The sequence below is a fragment of the Thermobia domestica genome, chromosome 10 (genome assembly GCF_964235325.1).
Source record: "Thermobia domestica chromosome 10, izTheDome1.hap1.1, whole genome shotgun sequence".
NCBI classification, from domain to species: domain Eukaryota; kingdom Metazoa; phylum Arthropoda; class Insecta; order Zygentoma; family Lepismatidae; genus Thermobia; species Thermobia domestica.
In genome coordinates, this window is record NC_137463.1 from 246,582,347 (window position 1) to 246,604,846 (window position 22,500).

At 36.0% G+C, this 22,500-nt stretch overlaps 1 protein-coding gene across 6 annotated transcripts in view; it reads right to left on the bottom strand.

The window, feature by feature from the left end:
• Positions 1 to 22,500, bottom strand: part of Dlg5 (MAGUK family member discs large 5) — a 147,867-nt gene that overhangs the window by 60,617 nt on the left and 64,750 nt on the right. For 5 of the 6 annotated variants that reach the window (XM_081729467.1, XM_081729465.1, XM_081729462.1 and 2 more), the window contains 2 exons: positions 7,798 to 7,923; positions 1,182 to 2,708 (listed from right to left, as the gene is read on the bottom strand). In XM_081729467.1, coding sequence (XP_081585593.1) covers positions 1,182 to 2,708; positions 7,798 to 7,923 — 1,653 coding nt within the window. The remainder of the gene's footprint in view (positions 1 to 1,181; positions 2,709 to 7,797; positions 7,924 to 22,500) is intronic. The other variant, XM_081729466.1, reaches the window with a different exon arrangement.

A 22,500-nucleotide genomic window follows, 5' to 3' on the forward strand; every position in this document is an offset into this window, starting at 1 on the left:
TCTCCCACGTCAAAAAGCTATTGAACAGAAAGTAAAGGGAGTTGCCAACATCAAACTGACCGATCACGGCTATCATTTAACGTACAGGTTTTTCTAAACAGACAAAAAGGAAATGTACAATAAAGAGCTATTTTTGACATTTTTTAAAATTCAATTCATTATGTAATTACTTTTGAGTTTTACGGCTAAAGGAGACTATGAGAACGAAATGTTAATGAAATGAATACTGGAGCAACAATAAATCATGTGATGGGCAGTCTAATGCGTAGACCACTCGAGCACCCAGCAGGCTGAAGCAAATTGCGTTTTGAGTCCTTACGCAGTAAGAAGGTTATAAAGGACGTGACCTACTTTAATGGGGGCACCAAACTACGACCAGGATTTAATCTGGTGCAGTTGGCGGCTGCATAAATCATTATCCAAAATCAATTCTCTCAGATAGACCGTTCCCCAGCATACTATTTCGTCTTCAACAAAGTTGAATTATCAAGGATAGCATCACTGACTTTGGTAGCAAATTTTAAGAACTTCTGTCATTTTAAGTTAATTATCACTGGAGCAAATCCTGGGGGCATGAGGGTGACATGTCCCCAAAATCTTGGACCTGGAAAGGACTGTCCTCCCCAATAATCTTGATTTGAAATCCGGTTTTCATTTACATTGTGGATGAGGATCGTTGTGCAAACATACCAATTATAAATATGAATGTATTCAGATTTCAGAATGTGTTCACAGCACTGATTTGCAATACTGATAGGTACTTTATCTATATCGCCTGATATATAATATACAATAGGTTTACCTCAGAAATGAGATTCATCCATCGTAATGTGTCTCATCTATCCCCCTCCCCCCGCAGGATAAGCCTCAAATCTGCTCGCCTCCCAATGTTGAAAGCAACTCTGCTCCCCTGATCCTTTATAGCATTGTTTTCGAACTTCATAAATATTTTGAACATCGCTTAAAATATATATATATATAAGGGAACGGTCTTACTCCCTCCCACCAATTGAAGGCAGATTTGCGCGTCTCTTAATTATCATGGTCGTACGATCTAGTTGAATTTAATAACTGCATCTCGATCCAATCTACATATTATGTTTTACTTTTGTACAAAAGAAAAGACAATTACAACTTCAAAAACAAATTAAACTTCTGAAAACATTGATAAAGAGACTTACCTGTGGCGATGGACTGTACGGCGGCTCGAAAGAGTAGGATCTGGCATCTGGAATAGGTGATGATAAAATCGACTCCCCACTATGCGACGACGGAAGATGCGTTGGTGATGAATATCTGGGTGATGCTGCTGCCGAATGCGAGGTTCCAGTGGCATGTGGATGGGGATGCGGATGAGCCATTGTGAAAGGCGTAAACGAGTAATGGGGAAAGGATAGAGGCGACCTCATCAGAGAAGGATGCACACTCGTCGGAGACCCGTAAAGCTGTGACTGTATTTGACTATGCGAAGGAACACGGTCCACAGGAATAGATTTCGACGAATACGAAGGAACATTAAGTGATGACAATGGTATCGAATCCATGGGACTCATGTTGCTTTCACTATCACTTTGGGAGTATTTGCTGCCTTTTTTCTTTACATAATACTCGAGCACTTCTTTGCCTATATTGCCTGACTTCACAGAGAAATCAATGCTAGTGTCGGAGGGAACTAGCATACTTAATCTTTCCCTTCCGTGGTCTAAGTCACCGTTTGACTTTCTATCTGTACTTAAATCTCTGATCGGAGAAGGACTAAACGATTTATGACTAGATATTAACTGCCCTGATTTGGTACAATGAACTACTGTGTTGCCTTCTAGAGACTTGTACACAGAACACGGAACTTTTCGATCTTGCGACACCGGAAACGTTAAGTCGGAATCTTTATCCAGGTGATTTCGCATGTTCTCTGGCGGGTACTTTGGAGGATTAGTTAGTAAAACAGATAGGGGTAGTCTCTCTTTATGTTTCCGAGGATGTAAAATTGTTCCTGTACTATGTTCTATTATAGGACCTGTTCGACATTTAGGCCAAGTTCCGCCATTTTTCTCGATTTCCTTATCACGTCGTTTGGTTCGTTTCACTGCACTTCCCCCTGGTCGACGATGGTAACTCTCAATAACGGAATCTAACTCAGCAATGGCGTCGTCCTGTTCTTGTTCAAATGACGTTGGTGACATATTTCGATGTCTTTTCTTATCATCTGTTCTGTCCCGATTTCTTTCTTTACTATGTCTCCGTCCTCGCACAATATCGATCTTTTCTCGTATCATCTCCCACGCACCAGAGTGGGTATTGCCACTCTTCTCACTGCTTCCCGATTTGCTCACTTTATACACAGCGCGCTCCCCACTTCCGAACGTATTCCCCACGTATTTTCTATCTGAAGCACTGTCTTCCGTCTGCGCGGAACTGTTGGATAAATATCTTGAGTCATCTTCAGTCTGCGCTGCACTGCTCACCAATTTCCGGGAGCTTGATCTTCCATCATCCTTCCCTCCACTGCAGCCAACATGTGTGCTATTGCTTCCACACATTCCCTTCTCATCTTCGGTGGTTATGTTGTGACCACTGGAACTCGAACTCAACGGGGCACTAGGAGAAGCCATACCTTTTAAGGTGGTAATTGTCAGAATATCCCCAGGCTCATCCAACACCGTCATGGCTTCTCGAGCATTCTGGCCATCCATCATTTTGCTGTTAATCTGCAAACAAAAATACACAAATATCAACAAACTGTTAACCAAATCGAGTTAAAATCTTAAGTTAACACTGAAGAACTAATTTCACATTTGAATATTTTCTTATTATGGTCTCGTATTTTTTTAAGACAAATGTTTGATTTCTTTATTAATTAATTATTTCATGAAGTTTCAGATACACTATCCAAAGCCTTTTTTGCATGAGAAAAAATTACAAACAATTACAAGGGAAGAAATTTTATATTTAAAAATGGTACTCTGACATTGGAGTGGAAGAACTGACAGAAAACTCTGGAAAATCCCAGTCTGGATGGCAAGCTCAGAACTTCCTGATCGGATGCAGAATATTAACTATTTACTTACTTCCGTTTTTGAAAGTCATTACAAAATAAAGTATTGTCTAAAACAAGAAAGGAAAATTAAAATTTGGAGAATGTAACACTCTACAATTCAAAAACTACTCTGAACGAGTAGTAAGGTCTTTGGATATATTATTTACAAGTTAAGAAATATGTCAAGACCTTCATCTGGTCATATGATAACGTACTACTCAGAGTAAACTTCCCCTATGAATGTTACATTTCAGAGCACTTTCCAAGTTCTACGATCCTATGTTCCAGATTTCTATTTCGTATTTTGTCTTATAGTTACTTGCTGCAAATTTTTGCTGGAATAATTCTTAAAAATAAATTTTATCAAACATAAAGTAATTCTTAGTCATGGAAATGATTATATGAATGCTTACTAATATACAAGAGCCTTTGAAGATTTTTAGAATAAAAATCGAGTTGTTTGGAAGTAAATTAGTACAATATAAAATTCGTTTCTAAACAATATCTTAAGACGACATGTTTCTCTATTTCTCATTATAAAGGAAGTTTTCGCTCACGCTGTACATCAACAGAGTAATAGAATAACTCTGATATGTTGAAGCTCTGAAGACTACCTGAAATGTCTATGTAGTATGTTCATTTTCTAAAGAAAGAAAAAAATAAAACTGCAGAGTGCAACAGAAAAAGCGCAAAGACTGAGCAAGCAAAGGTCTAAAGTGTTACTTGTCAGCCACTAGGTACAAAAACAACAGCATACAATTTTAAATAAGCAAAGATTCCACATTGATAGCATAACAGAATTATTTTTTTCAGTTAAAAAGCTATCTTCAAGCAGACAAGCACGAAGACTTAACTTCCACGGAACTTGTTTTCGTAAGTTTAATTTTCCCCTCCTTTCATATCGCCTCACATTGAAAGATTTTAAAACAATTTTCCTTTTTCTCAATTACCAAATAAGATGCAAGAAATATATACAAGGTATAGAAAATGAGGAGCAAAATCTTTCTGCAGATGTTAATTTTCCTATGCAAAATAGAACAAAAGATTATCTTGACTATATACAGTATATGCAATAAATAAATAAGTAAACAAATAAAATTAAAAAAAAGAAATAAATAAAAACTGTGGAGTGACATGGATCAAAAGGTTAAGAGCCTAAATACTAAAAATAATACAAAATTTACTATTTTCCTTTTGTTTGTTTTCATAAGCGAAAAGAGGTAATGAAATGCAACTTACCATAATCATAGATAATGTTATTCTACAACAGAAAATATGAATCTGAAGAATTTTTTAGTGTTGCCATCCTCAGAATTTACAGTGTTGCCAGAATAACAATGTAATAAGAGTTGTATTTGGTTTGTAATAAACAAAATAGTTTTAACATACATTTATAAATATTTTTTTTTTTAAATAATAATAGTTCACAAGGTTCCAAGAAGACATGATACGTAATCAAATGCAGTTGAGTTCGTTCTTCTTGTCGCTGTTTCAACTTTGATTTTGGGGTAATGGCTACACTGTAATTTCTATGGATGGCAACACTGAAAATGCCTCAGGTTTATATTTTCTGTTGTAGAATAATATTATCTATGATTGTGGTAAGTCGCATTTCATTATCTTTTTTTATTTATGAAAAACAAGCAAAAGAAAAATGGTAAATTTTGTATTATTTTCAGATGTCAGGCTCTCAAGCCAACATTTTAAACAAATTCTCAACACACAAAGAGTTCCTGAATATTTACAATATTTTATGAAGGAAAATACAGGACATAGTTACACAGGAATTACTGACCAAAGGGATAAGTGTAATAAGATTAACTTTAAAGGAAACGAAATTTCTATTTTAATGTCCTATGATTACGTCTGTATTCTAAAGAAGACGAATGATTAGAGAAAGTGAATGAAAGAATGAAATGAACTCTAAGTTTTACGTCCCGCGGTTATGCCGATTAGGCTAAAGGATACGGTGATGAGAGATGAGTGAAATGGTGGAATGAAGAAAGTGGGAGGAAACGGAAGAATCCCGAGAAAACCCACCCCGAGCACGGTGTTTGTCTACCACAAAGTCCACACGGCGCGAGTTGGGATCGAACCAGGGAACCCAAGCACTGGAGGTGAACGCTCTACCACTGAGCCATCGCGGCGATAGAATTCCATCAATGTTTTCGACGTGTGGCTGGAAGCCTTGTCTCGGTGCAGTTCAACCTGGTTCACGTCTTGTCCGTACAATGCTGAGATTATCATTCTGGTACATTTCAGTCAGGACATGAGTCGGGTAGTAGCCAACATAGATTTTTAAGTCACACTCCATCTTCCGGAGACGCAGTTTATCCCTGTGCGAGAAACCGGTCACAATCATTAATCCTTTTGAGAAACTCTCTGCGTGCTTGTGGAAGAACGTGCTTCGGTCCTTGGCGTCAACAGGTCTACATCTAACAGCACGCACATTACCACAGTCTGTGAGGTAAATCCACGCATCAAATGGTAACAACAAATTTTCACTGATTACCCGCGAGTTGACGTTCATACAGCCTGCTGCAGTTAGTTTTTGCTCAGCCACATAACACACTTTCAGAGCGTGTATACTGCTCTTGCAAATGACTGTGAGGCGAAAATCTCTGTGAATTGCGCGGTTGATTGTCGCCTGTGATGTGCTGCATTTGCTGGCTATCACACGCTGTGTGTGTGTGTGTGTCGGGTTAGAGGGGGTTGGAGGTTCCACACGGAATATGCCGAACCACACGGAATAGCGGCGAGGTCCTTTTCATGGAAGGCCGGGTTTTCGCTGCTCGCGTCAGTGTGGTGGGTCCAGGACTCTTTGTCGTATATTTCTGTATAATATGATTCACACTGGCACGACCTACACGAAGATTACGCACTTTATACATTTCTACGATGAACGACGATGTTAACTTAGCGTTGGAAAGAGCCATAATGAGTCCCAAGTTCTGTTCAGTTTCGGCAGTATCAGACTGTGATAGACCATACTGCTCTACTGTGAGACTAACTAATATTCTTGTTGTCTCGTGGCAGTCTCACGTCAATAGGTTGTACGTACGCGGTACAGTTGCACAGTGACTTCGGCTCAATATAAATGAATCAACCTCTGTATCATTTCTGACTTTTACGTTTTCCTTTTCTTATTTTTTTAATGTAAGCTATTTCGTGCTTATGGTTTTGCGAATTGAGGCTACCTCTGCACTAGCACTCGTTTCCTGTCTTGGTAACTTATTTTCATATTATTGTATGGATTTTATAGTAAGTCAGAAACACATTACACTCTTTCAGTTTTGATTACTTATGTTAATGACGATGAATGCTTACAGTAACTTTACATTTTACAATGAACTTGGAAACTGCCAATATTCTGATGCAAAGACTTACGCAGTATCCACTGGGTGCATTCGAAACTATTTCAACGTGGAAATCACCATCGACATTTAAGAGGAAAATTCTTTTGTGTGCGCGTCTGTTTGTTTGTTCGAAAATAAAAGGGGTGTATCGGTGTTCGAAGATAGAGGGGTTCGATCCTCTCCGAAACTTAGAATTTTTTTAGATTTTATAACTTTAGGCAAAATTTATGTATTTTATACGTATTTCGTGCCGCAAGCTAGTTCCGAGGTTTTAAAAATGTACCCCTGCCAATTATCAGTAACTTTTGCGAAAAAAAGTGTTATGTTGATAAAGATTACTGTACTTTTTCCTTAAAGCTTAAGAAACATTGTATGGGATTGAAATAGGTTAACGATCGGGGATTAACTCAAAATTCAACTCCAATACTTTTACTTAAATGGCATAATTAACATTTAATACTAATTCCTAATGTTTTTCTTCAGTTCGCGTCTTGTATTGTACGAGGAGAAAGATTTGATTTAAATAAAAAAATCAACAAGAATGTTTTTTTTTTTTTAATTTCCCCACCCTGATATCTTCAGGATTTACGTCATAAGGTTACGCCGGCTAGGCTAAAGGAGACGATGATGATAAGAAATGAAGGAAATGGGAGAACCGCGAGAAAAACCCATGCACACAGTGTTTGTCCACCACAAAGCTCACCTGGCGCGAACTGGGATCGAACCAAGGAACCCATGCACCAGTGATGAACACTCTACCACTGAGCCACCGCGGCTCAGAAGACAATGGAAAGGGCAAGATGAGGAAAAGAGGGGATGGGATGAGAAGAAAAGGTAAGAGAAAGGAAAGGAAGAAGACAATAGAAAGAAGAAATCAGAAAAAAGTAAAGGAAAATTGCAGAAAGAAAGAGAGCAATGCAAGATTTTTGTTTTTCTAAAAATTCTTTTCATTTTCTTTCTTTTTTCTAATATGTTTGCTAGAGGGTGGGTAAGGGGCCGGGTGCAAATTTTCCCATTTTCATGCTTCCCCATTTCTTTCTTTGTTCGTCCCTTCCCAGCAGTAAGATTTATAGACATATCAAACACTATGTTTTGGAAAGAAGAAGGACCCAAGGAAACCAATCTTTATGCTTTTTATATGAACGGTTCCCTGCAGGGGTTTCCCATGCATGCTGAATTCGGCATGAAGTTAATAGAATGTATTCGTCTCTCCATAGTTATTATTCCATGACCAAGTCTCTTAGCAAAAAGAAACAGTTATGTTATGCACAAAACACACTGAATGTAAGTAGATATTAAACACACAAATCTCGATTATAAAAAGAAAGACATGTGAAAAAAATAATTAGAACAGCAAAACAATAGTATGATGGTATTTGTTTTTCCTAAGTAATCCATACTTACACTTAACACTCTGTCCCCTACAGCCAAATTTCCCTCCTTAGCCGCTAAGGATCCTGGGTTGATCTTGCATATGTAAATACCAGTCTCTAAAGTGAGCCCATGTTCAGAGTTCATACTTAACTGCAACTGAATCAAACCACACCAAATAGTTACACTTGCAAATACCTATACAACTACTTGGAAATAGACAGGAAAAACTAGCGCTGCATGTAATGTACGCTGATGATGGTATAAACATCGGACGAAGGATTTCTACGAAACTGAGAAAACTTCGAAATAATCTAGTTAGGACTGCTGATGTACGTTCACAAGGTCTCAATGACTGGGCGAAAACAATTTCCTGCAATCTCCACTCACTCTACTCTTTCATTACCTTTAAACACATTTTTATGTGTTGGCAGGCGAGGATTGTGTGCTACAATGAAATTTTATACAGTTAAGTCACTTACTGTTTATTACCAGAAGGGTCATCCATACCGAATTGGTCTAAAGGGATATAGAAATGAAAAGTGCTCTGGGACAAAGTAGCAATTCTTTCAGCAAAGTTGGCATAAATTATATGATTGATGAGGCAAACTCGACGTTAATTTCAGGCGTGGTTAAACTCGAGTAGAAAATATTTGCAAAACTACCACACTATTTTCCCTAATTTGCCACAAATAAGAAATGGAAATATATATATATATAAATTCGGAGATAAAATATTCCATCATTCTGATCTTCGAGAGGTAAATATCTTCGGAATGTCTTGCGTCGAAAAGACGTGGGAAAGAAACTTATCATATGCATAATATTTTGTATCATCAAGGCAAATTACAAATTTGACAGTAGATCGAAAAATATATTTGACAGAAAATAAATGAAAGCTTTAAGTCTTTCGTCCCACGATTGTGCCGGCTAGGCTAAAGGAGACGGTGATGATGAGAAATGAATCAAGAAAGTGGGAGGAACCGGGACAACCTCGAGAAAACCCACGCATGCGGTCCACCAAAAAGCTCACTTGGCGCGAGCTGGGATCGAACCAAGGACCCCATGCACCAGAGGTGAATTCTTTACCACTGAGCTACCATGGCCCCTCATTTGACAGAAGTACGTAAAGTTAGATAAGAAGGTAATAGCTACCTTCAGCGTGTAACATATTGTATTCAAGTAATAACAAAAGCGGCAATAACGATGTCGGAGTAATTTTCAGAAAGTGTCTAAAAGAGAAAGTAGCGAAATTAGAATCTGTTAATGAGAGGATCACGATGATCAGGCTTACGGAAAGAAGAATATCTTGAGGAAATACTGATATCGCCATCTACCTGATTTTGCTTTATTTAGAACTACTTTATAATCTATCACTATTTTTCAATAATTCATGTTTTTTTATTTGTTCTGTACGGTACACATTCTGAGTAGTGCTGTATATGTAAGTTAGCGATGGTTAAATTTAATGAGGAAATAATTAATAACCCATAATCGTCTATTTGTCCTTGTTTGACGTTGTTTCAAAGCGACATGCCAGACACGCTAATTGCTACAGCGAAATTTATTCTAAATACGAAGGACATGTGGAAAACTTTTAGGTACTTACAGCATATTTGTGGTAACGTTTATAAAATAGAATATACTGTACTTGCATGATCTGCCTCAAAATTACAATTTAAAAAAATACAAAATACTAATAATAATTTAGAGATCGTCTTACGAAATGTGGGAAGCAATACTTATATTAGAAAGACCGACAAGAAAGAGAGAAAGAAAACAGAAAGAGAGAAAAACAGAAAACAGAAAGCATTTGATAATTTAAAATGAAACAAAATATTTAAGTTTCTCAATGAGTCGGGAATAAATTATACGGAGCGAAGAATAATATATGGCTTGAACAACGGAAGAGAGAAAATAAGAATCGCAGTAGGAGGATGATGATGATTACCAACAATTGAGAAAGAAATCTGTCACCAATTTTCCTTAATCTCTACACTGAAGAAGCCATCAAAAAAATCAACGGCACCCACAGCCAAGGAATAACTGCTCATGGACAAACAGTAAACACTGTTACATTTGTAGAAAATATTGCGCTGTTAACGAACAAAGACGAATTAGAAGCAGGTCTAAATGGAATGCGACATATGCTTAGCAGAAAATTGATCACGAAGATTGACAAGAGCAAAACAAAAGTTATGCGCATGAAAAGAAACAAGAAAATTAATATCAAAATAGTAAATCACCTGTGTAAAAGATGCAGGAGTTATGTTATTTAGGAAGTAATAAAGACGCGATAATAGGACGTAAAAACCAGAATAGTAGGATTTAAATCTGTAGGCTTTCGGTATTTATGGCCATTTCGCTCCGAGGGATGACGTCTCTCGGCAAGCACACTATCCGGAGAAAGGGAAGGAAGCGGCCTGGGACCTTTAAGTTATGTACCACCCTGACATTTGCCTGGTGTGAAAGAGGAAAACCCAGGAAACCTCACTGAGAATGGCTGGCCTGAAAAAGCTTTTTACACTTTTTCAACCGAGTGTCCCCATCGGGAATCGAACTCGTAAAAACCAGAATAGCTCAGGCGAAGAAGGCGTTTGAAGAACATCTCTTCTGACTAAAAATTATAATCACAGAACAGAAAAAAGCCTGATGAAAGCATACGCACGACGAGAAACGAAGGATGAAAGCATTCTAAATGTGATGCTACACGAATGCTTAAAATAGATGGCTGGATACGGTATCAAATGAAAGAGCTTCAGAAATGGTAGAAGGCGACATTAGTATGACTATGTCATGATGTCTATGTCAAAATGAAGAGATAAAATGAATAGACGGATTGTGAGACATTGAGAAATCACGCTATTGGCTATGGGCTGAACCGCAGAAAGAAAAATGCCGATATGAAAGTCACGAATGAAACATACGAGCCAAATCAAATAATGTACAAGGTACAGGAAAGAAAACGTACAAGGAAATGAAAAGTTACGGAAGATACGGATAAGGATACGGATACTTAAGATAGGGAAGAATGGAAAATCGCATTAAATCAGCCAAGAGAGTGCCAATCCAAAAACAAAACAGGTCATCCTCAGATATTAGAAAAGAAGATAGACCAGGAAAATATCACAAAAAACTACCAGTTTCCCCATCTACTAGGATATGTCCACTTTCTCCCGCTATTTTCTTCTACCTTTTTCTTGAATATTTAAAGACAGACTGCACAAATGTTCTTACTTTAATAATTTCGCAAAAACAATTACGAATATCAAAGAATTAAGAAGTATGCCATCTACTGTAATTATCTCTGGAAAAAAAAAAAAGATGACTGTACAGTTCACGACGTGACAATTATCGGGCACTCAAGTTTCTGAATTATATGAAATATGGAAACAAGTTGTTTGTTCATTTAATAACATTTTGTAAGTATTAAACATCTTACTTCTCATAATAGTAGTAGTATTGTTATCTAAAAAAAATATTTTTGAATAGGACAGACTCTTTTCCGGCAACTATCTTGTGTCCAAAAAAGCTGGATTATACAACTAGGCTATAGGTCTCAATGAAGATAATCAAGGGTTTGTCTTCCAAGACACGGTCAAAAGTCAAAGTTCTAATATTGGCGGAATCCTTACTGGCGTGTGCAGATGATTTTGTGTAATGAAACCGTTATTATTCATTTTTCGTATATGTAATATCCCTAATTTTTAGTTTATTCTTTTATTACAATTTCCTACGTTTTTTTTTTTTTTTTTTCAGATATCCTAACTGTCCATCTTATCCTTTCTTCTACTGGCTTGGTGATCCCACCTGGTTAAGATTGGCTACTACCTGACTCGTCAGAACACTCACATAACGGAAGACTTCGAAAATACGAGTCTCAATGATAGATGCAACTCTTTTGAGTTTTTGTTATTTTTTGTTTTTGTTTTTCATTGATATATATGGGAACTATTTTCTCTGAAACGAAGGAGCATTTTACTGATTTTTTCTTCAAATTTATGTAGATGTCCCTTACCCCGTGAAAGTTAAATTTTGCTATACATAAACTTAATATTTATAAACACATTTAAATAGTTATATTTATATGTAACGCAAATTCATTTTTAACAAGCAAGCGACATTCAAATTTGTAGACTTGAAGAATAAATCAGTAGTAATTCCCGAAGATAAATCAATTGGATAAAAACAAAATGACACATGTACTCAACAGGATCACTTCAACATATAAGGGTGTTACGTAAATCACACGTCACAATATTTTGGAAACAGATTTCTCACACTAAAAAAAGTTCATATGGACCTGTGTTCAAAAGTGGGTAATTTCGGAGTTATAGGATGCCGAAAACGTGAAATAAGTGAATTTTAAAAGTTTATAGCTCCACTACTATAGGACCTATCGTAGTCGGGTCAAGACATCACTGAGGAATTGGTGAGTTAACTATCCAAATATCCATCTTTCAGAACCTCCGGTACTTGCACAATCATTTTTTTAAGAGGCTGTTTAGGAGTACTTGATTACTCTCCACCTATTTCTCTTAAAATAGTGGTGCAAGTACTGGTGTATTCATAAACATTGATATTTGGGTAGTTCACATACCAGTTCCTCAGTGATGTCTTGACTCGACCCGACTACGATAGGTCCCATAGTAATGGAGCTATGAACTTTTAAAATTCACTTATTTCACGTTTTCGGCATCCTATAACTCCGAAATTATCCACTTTTGAACACAGGTCCATATGAACTTTTTTTCCCCCTTATTTTCGTGTGAGGAATCTGTTTCCAAAATATTGTGACGTGTGATTTACGTAACATCCTTATATGTTGAAGTGACCCTGTTGAGTACATGTGTCATTTTGTTTTTATCCAATTGATTTATCTTCGGGAATTACTACTGATTTATTCTTCAAGTCTACAAATTTAAATGTCGCTTACTTGTTAAAAATGAATCTGCGTTACATATAAATATAACTATTTAAATGTATTTATAAATATTAAGTTTATATATAGCAAAATTTAATTTTCACGGGGTAAGGGACATCCCGTCTAAGTGGAGAGCACTGCACTAACTTCAAGAGTGAGACAGTGATGGCAGTTCTGGAAAGCGGACTGGATAGCGTACTGGTTAACGCTAGTACGGCAAAGATTCAGAGTTCAAGTTCCGATCTAGTCATCCACTTTTTCACTCTTTGTGTATCAGCGTCACTTCAATTTTACATGCATATAAGCAAATCATCATCTTTTATTTACTTATTTCAGTTCGCCACATAAAAGAAACAAATAAACTTCAGTTTGTGCTCTATTCGTCTCGAAGCAATCCAACAGAAGATCTCTACAAGTGACGTAATCTACAAAAACAAAAACACGAAACGCAAAATTAAAACTGAGCTGTGTTCACTTGATATGACTCAACTCATGACTGTTTTTTCCTGTCTATTTCGAAAATACAGTTTTAAGACTAATAAACAATGAAACCCATGCAGAATATATTTACAACAGTGCTTGTATACAGACAGAAACCCAAGTCTCGGCTTTCCCCACTTCAACTTACGCAAATATGATCATGCACAACCTACTATTATAATATAAAGTTTTCAAAGAAAATTGAAAAGTGTAACACAGGATACAGAATCTACAAGAAAATATATCACTCAACCTTATTTTAGATTTTACCTTATAAACTAACTGCGGAAGCTTAGGCTAAAACTTTTGCTTTCCGATCAGGATTGTCTACTTCATTTAGCCTGAAAATGCCTATGACAATTTTACTGAAACTTTCAAGCAAGAAAGAAAACAAAATCTTAAAAACTAGCGTATAACGAAGAAAAAACTGGCTGTAAAAACCTCTACTTCCGTACTTTTCATCCCTAATTCCAAAAGTAAGAAGATACCCATCTGGAAGAGGGATAGTATATTACAACGTATATATATTTAACGTGCAGTTTTTAGGTTTATTTTAGGAGCTTAATTCTAAGAACCTGAATTTGGAGCTTTGAATAATTTTAAGAACCTATATCTTACATTTTAGAACCTAAAATTCCGCAGTTTACTTATAACAAATGGTATATAAGTTATGAATCTGCACTATATATATATATATATATATATATATACATATTACACATTTTTAAAAGTTTATTAATATTTCACTAATAATAAATGTGAGTTATTGTATCGTACATGAAACATCGCGTACCTTTGGGAAGATGTCTAGAAAAGAGCTTTCATGTATTCACTGGTCTAACACTAGTATTTCTTCTTTTTAATAATTTAAAAGTAGACAAATAAAAAATGTAATTTTACACATATGTTCCATCACTTTCAATTTTTGGTTTTTCATTTTAAAAATAAAGCATCAAAAATACACGAACATCTACTCAATTAATAGAGTTGAGTTGATTTTGAGTTTAACGTCCCATTCAGCAGCGAGGCTATATGAGACGTGGACCTACTGATTAACGTGGAATCCGAACCACGAGCTCCCCCGGAAATCGAACCAGGGTCTCCCGCGCCTATGGCGCGTACGCTAACCACTTAGCCACGGAGGAGCTCTACTCAATTAGTAGAGTACATGACTACCAAGCAACAGTTCAGGGTTGGAGACCCCACCATTTCAGATTTTATTTCAATAATGTTTTCTAAATAAAATTCCTAGTATTTTCAAGGTATTTCACTGTTGACAGGCATCTAGGAAATTATGACGTGATACTGTTCAACAATGAAAGCCAAAAATTACTATTTTCTTATGCAATATCTGAATCGTTAGTACGCTTGGTCCCTGATTTGACTCCCGGTAAAGGCTTAGAATATTCAGTATTGCCCATAATCATAGAGTAATTGGGGAGCTATCTGTAGTAGTACCTAGAAAGCCAGAAATAACAGTGACAAGGTCAATGTGCTGACCACGTAATTATCCAATTAAAAGTAAGCTACAGCCTTTCCTGTGCTATAATGGAGTTAACTTAATTTCAGCATTACATAAGTACTTGGTACTTGACTTTTTTATTCTGAAATATTTAAAAGAAATTAAGAATAGAAAACAGATCTGATATGAGAGTGGATCAGCGAAGATGAACATTCTTAACGCCGTGGGAGGCTAAATGATATTATCTTGGAGTTTCTCTTCAACTGATTTACACACTGAAATTATCTTTCTTTTTACTATTTAAAAATTGAAATACAATTAGATTTTACTAATATAATTTTCCCGCTTAATATTTATTACTTTGTAAAACTGAATTATTTTTAAAGTTGGATTTCATATTAGAAACAGTTTTTGAATCATCAAACTTATTTAAAAAATGAATTTACTATAAAGTAAGACGTTAAAATGGAGTCTACAGATATTTCGTTTCAATATTTTAAAAATATTTTTTGGTGTAAATCAATAATTTAGAACAACGATTCTCAAATCTTATTCTCGTAGGAACCAATTTTATTAGTTAGAATGTTCTACGCGGTATCTCATTCTTTGTCTCCTTCGAAAGCACATTTATCTTTTTGTTTTGTTTTCAGTGTACGTTAATAATGGGAGACTTCAACCGTGTATGAGAGACGGAATTGCGAGTACGATGGTTGAAGTTCAGGAGATTATAAAAAAAACATACTACCAAATCGATTACATTCTTGTCAAGCTGTATTTCAGTATATGTGACCTGAAGACACTAAAAGAAGCGGACAACAATCTCCTACTGGTTGGAGTGCAAATCTCGTTAAAGTCAATCAAGAAAAATGGAAGAAGAAATCACAGATGGAATTTAGAACAACTAAGAAGTGTTAATAATAATATGAGAGAAAAATATATTCTATGCAACAGACAATATAATAGACAGGATAGAAAAGAGCTGGAGAAAAGTTAAGCAGATTCTGCTAGATCACTCAACAACATTGGCAAGATGGAAAGAGCATCAGGAAAATGAACTGAAGAATACTTCAAATGAGGGAGGAACGCAGAAGAAAGAAAACAATGGATATCAAAAATACAGACGGGTGAATAAGAAATAGAGAAAAGATATGTTGTAGATACATGGAAGAGCCATGTGAAGAAATAGTGGAACTTGAACGCAGTGCTAGATATTATTGATGTATCACAAAGCACAGGAGTTGGAAGGGAGAGCTAACAAAAGAATGTGGAGGAGGAAAGCCTCTAGAGACAATGACATACCAGCAAATATGCTCAAGGGATTAGGAGAAAATTCAATGAAAGTACTGTATTCACTTATTAACAAGGTCTATCTGAGTGGAGAATGGCCGAAAAATTCCCTAGATGTTAAAATAGTTGCATTACCTGAGAAAAAGCAAGCATACTAGTGTCATGATTACATAACCATTAGCCTTACTTTTCCATACTAGAAGATGATTGTGTGTATCCTGAATAAAGTAAAAAGAAGAGATGTTGGGGAAGTTTAATTTGCATTCAGGTAAATTTGTTTTGAGATTCTCAACTATAATATGTGACATGCAATTCACTGAATTTTAATTTTTCTTTTTGGACTAATGTTGAATCGAAGACAAGGACATTCCTTGAGGACCACAAACAATCTGCGGACCACCATTTGAGAAACCTTGATCTAAAATATGAAATACTACTTCCATTGCCTACAAATTTAAATATCATTAAATGTACTATTCAAAACACTTCCGTCACAGATATTGCTTTCAAAACCATTCATACTCGATTTTTATTTATTATTTATTTTTTTTTTATTTTTTTTTTACAACTGCAATGACATGTCGAAGATTTTCCTCAAACATCTATTTATTTCTCTGAGTAATTTGAAAATGTCGTTGGTCATGTGGATAACGTTTCTTCACTAATCATGAACGTACGACTGAAATCTGTGTGTGTATTTCAAATTGAAAAAATATAGTTTCCTGTTTCCCAAAACCCATGCACTATGAAAGTTACGAAGGTTATGCAATAAATAAGTCTCTAAAGATTTTTCTATTAAAAAAAAAAAAAAAAAAAATCCACATCTGTGTTTATATAGGTACTTAAGGTTCTATCCTTTTATTTTTTTAACGCAAATTCCTGACAGTTCTTCTCAACCAGGAGGCGTCTTACAGTGGCTCGCATCAGCAATTATCGGATTCCCTGCAGAATCTAACTCTTCATCAATGAATATACTGCAATCCCGCAGTTCAAATCATACACTCAATCCTTATCATATATTCGAGAACTTTAGAATAAAGTGTGCTTTAAAACTAATTTAGTGTTCCTAATTTTCTGCTTTGAACTCACCTACTTATTTAAATATGAATACTTTTTTGATATTAAATTACAACAATGATAGCAATTATAAAATCTGATTAGTAAACTTTCCTTGTTATCAGTCGACAGTAACAGCATCTCAGGCGAAATTTTGCTCTGAACGACCTTGCTGTTGCTTTGCAAGTGATCAGTATTATATAGTGGGGATGAAAAAAAAAAGTTCTTGTATAAGAAAATGAAAGTTTGTAGAAAAACTGACATGCTGGTTTTCTTCAAAACCAGTCTTTTTTTTTTTTAATCGAAACCGATTTTGATAGAAATTGGACAGATTTTTAAAAAAAGCGATTGTTGATAGTAAACCGAGCTGGTTTCAAGACGGAAACAAGAGTTTGATACAAAACCAATCCAGTTTTTCAAAACCGAAACTGATTTTTGATAGATAACCGATCTGGTTTTCCAAAGTTTTCAAAAACCGATTTCTGTTTCTTTAAAAACTGAAAAACCATTTTTCGTATCCACCTCTATTATACAGGGTGTTACAAAAGAATTTGTCGCAATATTATGGAAATAGTTTCCTCACATCAAAGTAAGAAAAGAAAAAGTTCATATGAACCTGTGATCGGAAGTGCATAGTTTCGTAGTTATTGCGTGCCGAAAACGTGAAAAAATGAACTTTAACCCTTCCCCCTCGAGTTTGTTTTGACACAGCAAACTGTACAGTTCGGATTTATTTTGAGATAATTTCAGTAATTTCTGCTTACTACCATTTCAATAAAAATAAGCAACTACATTACATACAATACCTTTGTTTTATTTAAAAATACATCAGAAATGAAGAATAATCTGCCCTTTTACATATCTGTTACCTATATTTGCGCTGTGTGTGATATTTTTCGAAACATTCACCTGGGTGCAATCCAGGTTTTCTGGAGCACGTATTACAAAAATATAGTCTCTCTCCTCCCACCTTTTACTTTTCTATCACTGCACACTGCACAGTCTTTGAAATCGCTCTTTGGATTGGAATATATAAAATGTGGTGCACCATTCAGTCTTTCTTCCGTATCTGTAGACGACGGCCTCCCTCGCTTGCGTTGTGTATTTCGGACATTGCCTACCAGCTGAGTGATCAACTTTTTTTCTGAAGTCAATATGGGCAACTCTTGGATTTTGATTCATTTGTCTCTGCGTGTTGAATAATAAAAAACTACTCACAATTGCTACCTCTAATAGCCAGAAAAATAACTTTCTCCATCATTTCACCGATTTACGCATAAAACTGAGGAACGGCCGAGTAAAGAGTTGAATAGACGGCCAAAAGATGGCAGAAGTTGTCGACTAAATTATACAAGCGGGGCTCTGTCGACATGCAAGTAATTAAAGCGTCAAAATTAGTGCGGGGTAGCCCCGACATACGAGCGGAAAGGAAAGTTTCGAATGGCGGGGCTCTCGCCGCATTCGAGGGGAAAGGGTTAAAGGTCCATAGTTCCGCTACTATAGGACCAATCGTAGTCGGGTCAAGACATCACTGAGGAATTAGTGCGTTAACTATCCAAATATCCATCTTTCAGAACCTCCGGTACTTGCACACTCATTTTTAGAGAGGCTGTTTGGGAGTACTTGAACACTCTCCACCTACCTCTCTAAAAATTGGTGTGTATGTACTGGAGCATTCTTAAACATGGATATTTGGACAGTTTACATACCAATTCCTCACTAATGTCTTGACCCGACTAAGGTCCCATTGTAGTAGAGCTATGAACTTCTAAAATTCGCTTGTTTCACGTTTTTGGCACCCTAGAAATCCGAAACTACCCACTTTTGAGCACAGGTCTATATGAACTTTTTTTTTTTTTTCTTATTTTGATGTTTTCAAAATATCGTAACACCCTATGTAGACGTGTATATGCTATTAGTTGTGGCACTGTCGTCACAAGACACGATTCCACGCCGAGTTATCGGCGACACGGTCTGTGTTTAGCCAATTCTATACGACAGTCATTTCCAACTAAATTTTTTTGTGACGTCACAGTTAGCTGCTCGCGTATTAGTAATCCATACACAGACAGCACAGAGAAGACAGGAAACCTACCATAATAGAAGGCAGTGGTGACAGGCACAATCAAGGTGTAGTCAACTGTTGGCAGATACACTACTTGTGGATTTATGACTAATCGAACACTGTGAATACTTGTTTTATTCCATTCCACCTAATTAGTTCCCTCTCTTTTCTTTACTCAACCTGTTCTCTTTCTCCTAACTGATCGTGAAAGTCTGCTCCTACGTCATACGCCGACGAGCTGGAAATGACTGGTAATAGAACATTAAAATCTGATTACAGAAAAGGATGAACATGCATTTGAATAGTGGTACTTTGGAGCGTATGATACATGCAGCATTAAAACCAGCAACTGCCCGTATATCTATGACTTTGAATGGATCTATATTTACCCGTACAGATTATCATTTACTCCCTGCCATGAAAACACGCCTGAAAAGGCGGTAATAGATGCTGCTGTAAATGCTAGTCATACACCCTTTATATATATATAGTAAGTCAGAGAAACTGGAGCACCTCTAGGAAACTGGATTCAAGTACAAAGAGATCATGCAGAATGCATATAAAATTCAGCTCGCCACCACGACGCCTTCCTTGTCAGGGCAGAAACTTTCCAGTCGGTCATCGTATACAGTGAATTATATCTCACGAGTGTCCTATTAAGCTAAAAGACACAGTGATGGAACGGTAATGTTACAACTGGCGGATTAAAGAAAGTTAAAGGAAGCTGGAGAATCACATAAATACCCATTGGTATAATTCTGCCCACCACAAACTCACAAAGCCTGGTAGCTTGTGATCCAACCAAGGATTTTCCGAATTAAAAGTCAGAGCTTTACCAGTAAGTGACCACCCCCAGTTACACAAACGAGAAAATAACGTAAGTTTGTGTGTAAATAAAATTTCGCACAGTTAGAGTGTGTCTATTACTATAGAGACATTATTTATTAGATAACCTTCGTATATTAATTCAGATGTGCTGAAAAGCAATCGTGTGCAAGTTCGTACTGCAGAAATGCATTGTGTGCTGTCAGCAGCCTATCCCAGGTATGTGAAATTAAAGTTATGTGCAACGGAATCTCAATTCAATTACCTCTATAAAGGAACCGTGAATAACAGGATTATTTGAAACAGTGCTCAAGAAAAGACGCATGCACTTGTTGCATTAAAAATACTTCCCTATTTCACTTTGAACAATTTGTGAGAATATCCAATTTTTTGACAAAAGCAACCCACCTTTCTTTAAAGAAATCTTCACTAATGCATCCGCACACATATTTAGATACATAGACTTGGAATAAAGACTTGAAAATAACAAAGAAATAACTTCTGTATGACAAATTTCTAATTAAGATAATAAAAATACTAAATTTACAGAGACACCGGCGAATCGCCAGTTTATTTCGAATATAACCCTCCAGAAGACAGCTAACGAAACTATCTTCAAAGATTATCTCCATTACGAACACAAATGGAATTTCAAAAGCATATTGATCTCTCAAAAAAAGAAATATTTCAGTTTAACGTTTCTAGCCTTCTTGTTTTAGATAATTTCAATGGTTACTCTCTTTAAAAACAGTTTATTTCTGCGCTTATCTGCTATATAGCCTTAACATAGAAATGCGTTTTAAGATACTACCCCGTCAACTTTATTCTTCAATAGAACACACAATATTTGTAACTGAGGTTTAAGTAATACATACGTACTGTACAATGAAATATTTTTTTTAGAGGTAAAAAGACATTTCTATTGCATTATCAGCCGTTTTCTGTACGCACTGTACACTTACAGTTAACACATTTACATCATAGGAAATGAATGTATTTATACACCACAAAAGGAAGATCTTCCTACAAAATGATATTAACAAAAGCAATGTGTTTGTCTGTAGAGAAACATATGTACAAAGAATCAGATATTTAACAAGGTATGAACCACTTTATTATTGAACTATATGGTTCGGACAATAAGTAGTCCTCTCTCTACCTTTCGTTCGTTTTCTATCGTTAGAAATGGTGTTTCACTGCTACCATGTAACTACGTGTACATTATTTATTAGTGACACATCACTATTGCAAGTAAATGAAATGAGCGTGCTTGACGGTTAAAATCGCAACCACTCGTTAACATGAGTCGAGGAAAAGATGTAGCAGAGTGACTAAAAGGGCCATGAGCACGTAGTAGATGAAGCTGTCTGATATTTTTCAAGATAAGTTGAAAGCTAACAGTAAAATCATAAACCTATTAATTTATTTTCTTGCCGCATCTATTAATTTTTTGTAACGTTATGTTAATTGCAAGTGAAACTTTATTCCATTGCTTTCAAAGAAGAAAACTCCGAGACAGTTCATAAAGACGTACAAACCGCTTTACGATTGAACACGAACAGGAAAAACTGTTCCAAACAGAAAAAAAAAAAAAACCTAAATATTACTTAATATTACAGCAAACCCTCCACAACAAGTAGCCTACACATACGAAGTAACTTAATACTGTAGTTCCAGAATTAAGACTGTACAGCCGTGACAGAAAGTGCATACTCACTCATATATATATGTTTCTTTACTTACAAATTTAAAACGAATACCAATTAATGTATTTTCCTTGTTACGTACCTAACGTGTATCCGCAACAAAAACAGAATAATTCCTCTAATATTAAGGAAACCCTTCTGTGCACATAATCTCGGGATGCATCTTTGATCGGCTCCTTGACAACGTAGTAGTTCAGATCTTACTTTAAGCACTATGAGCCGTCTCATGTAATTTCGATGCTAACAAGGAATGCTAAACTTCAATAAATATTTCAATCTAAGTTACTCCTTTTGATACGAAGGCGAGCGCCACAATTGATGATGCGCGGCTCTGGTAAGCGTAAGACGTACCAATCACGGATATGAGCTTCCCCTCGAATTTAAAATTGGTATTTCAATATTATTTCCATCATAACAATTCACTTCCCACCGGTTATCTTGTACGACATGACAGTCGGATGTACGACTTGAAAGATATATATATATAACTCACGAAGGGAAAATTCTTTCTGGACAATGAACAAAAGTATTTAAATTAGCCTATTCGCAAGGAAATTCGAGATAAAGAACATTAATGTCTACTTTGGACTTTCCCAGAGATGACAATGTGATTCACAATTCAATTTTCGCGCCTCTGATCTTTGCCTACACTAATATGGTTTTCCGTATTACCATAACTCACGTAGTACTTTAACATATAAGAGATTCATTCGATTATCTGCTAGGGACATGGCCTATGGCAAATGAGCCTCATCCTTTGTACATACTTCTTTCATTGGTATCTTTTCCCAAAAAATTATTTTAATTCGTGCATTGGGGATTTCCGAAACCTCGGAGAGAATTATGAATTACCCTGCATTTAAGATATAATCATGTATTCGAACAACAAATGCTTCTAGAGGAGTGTGTAAAATCTTGCGAACAGCTTACC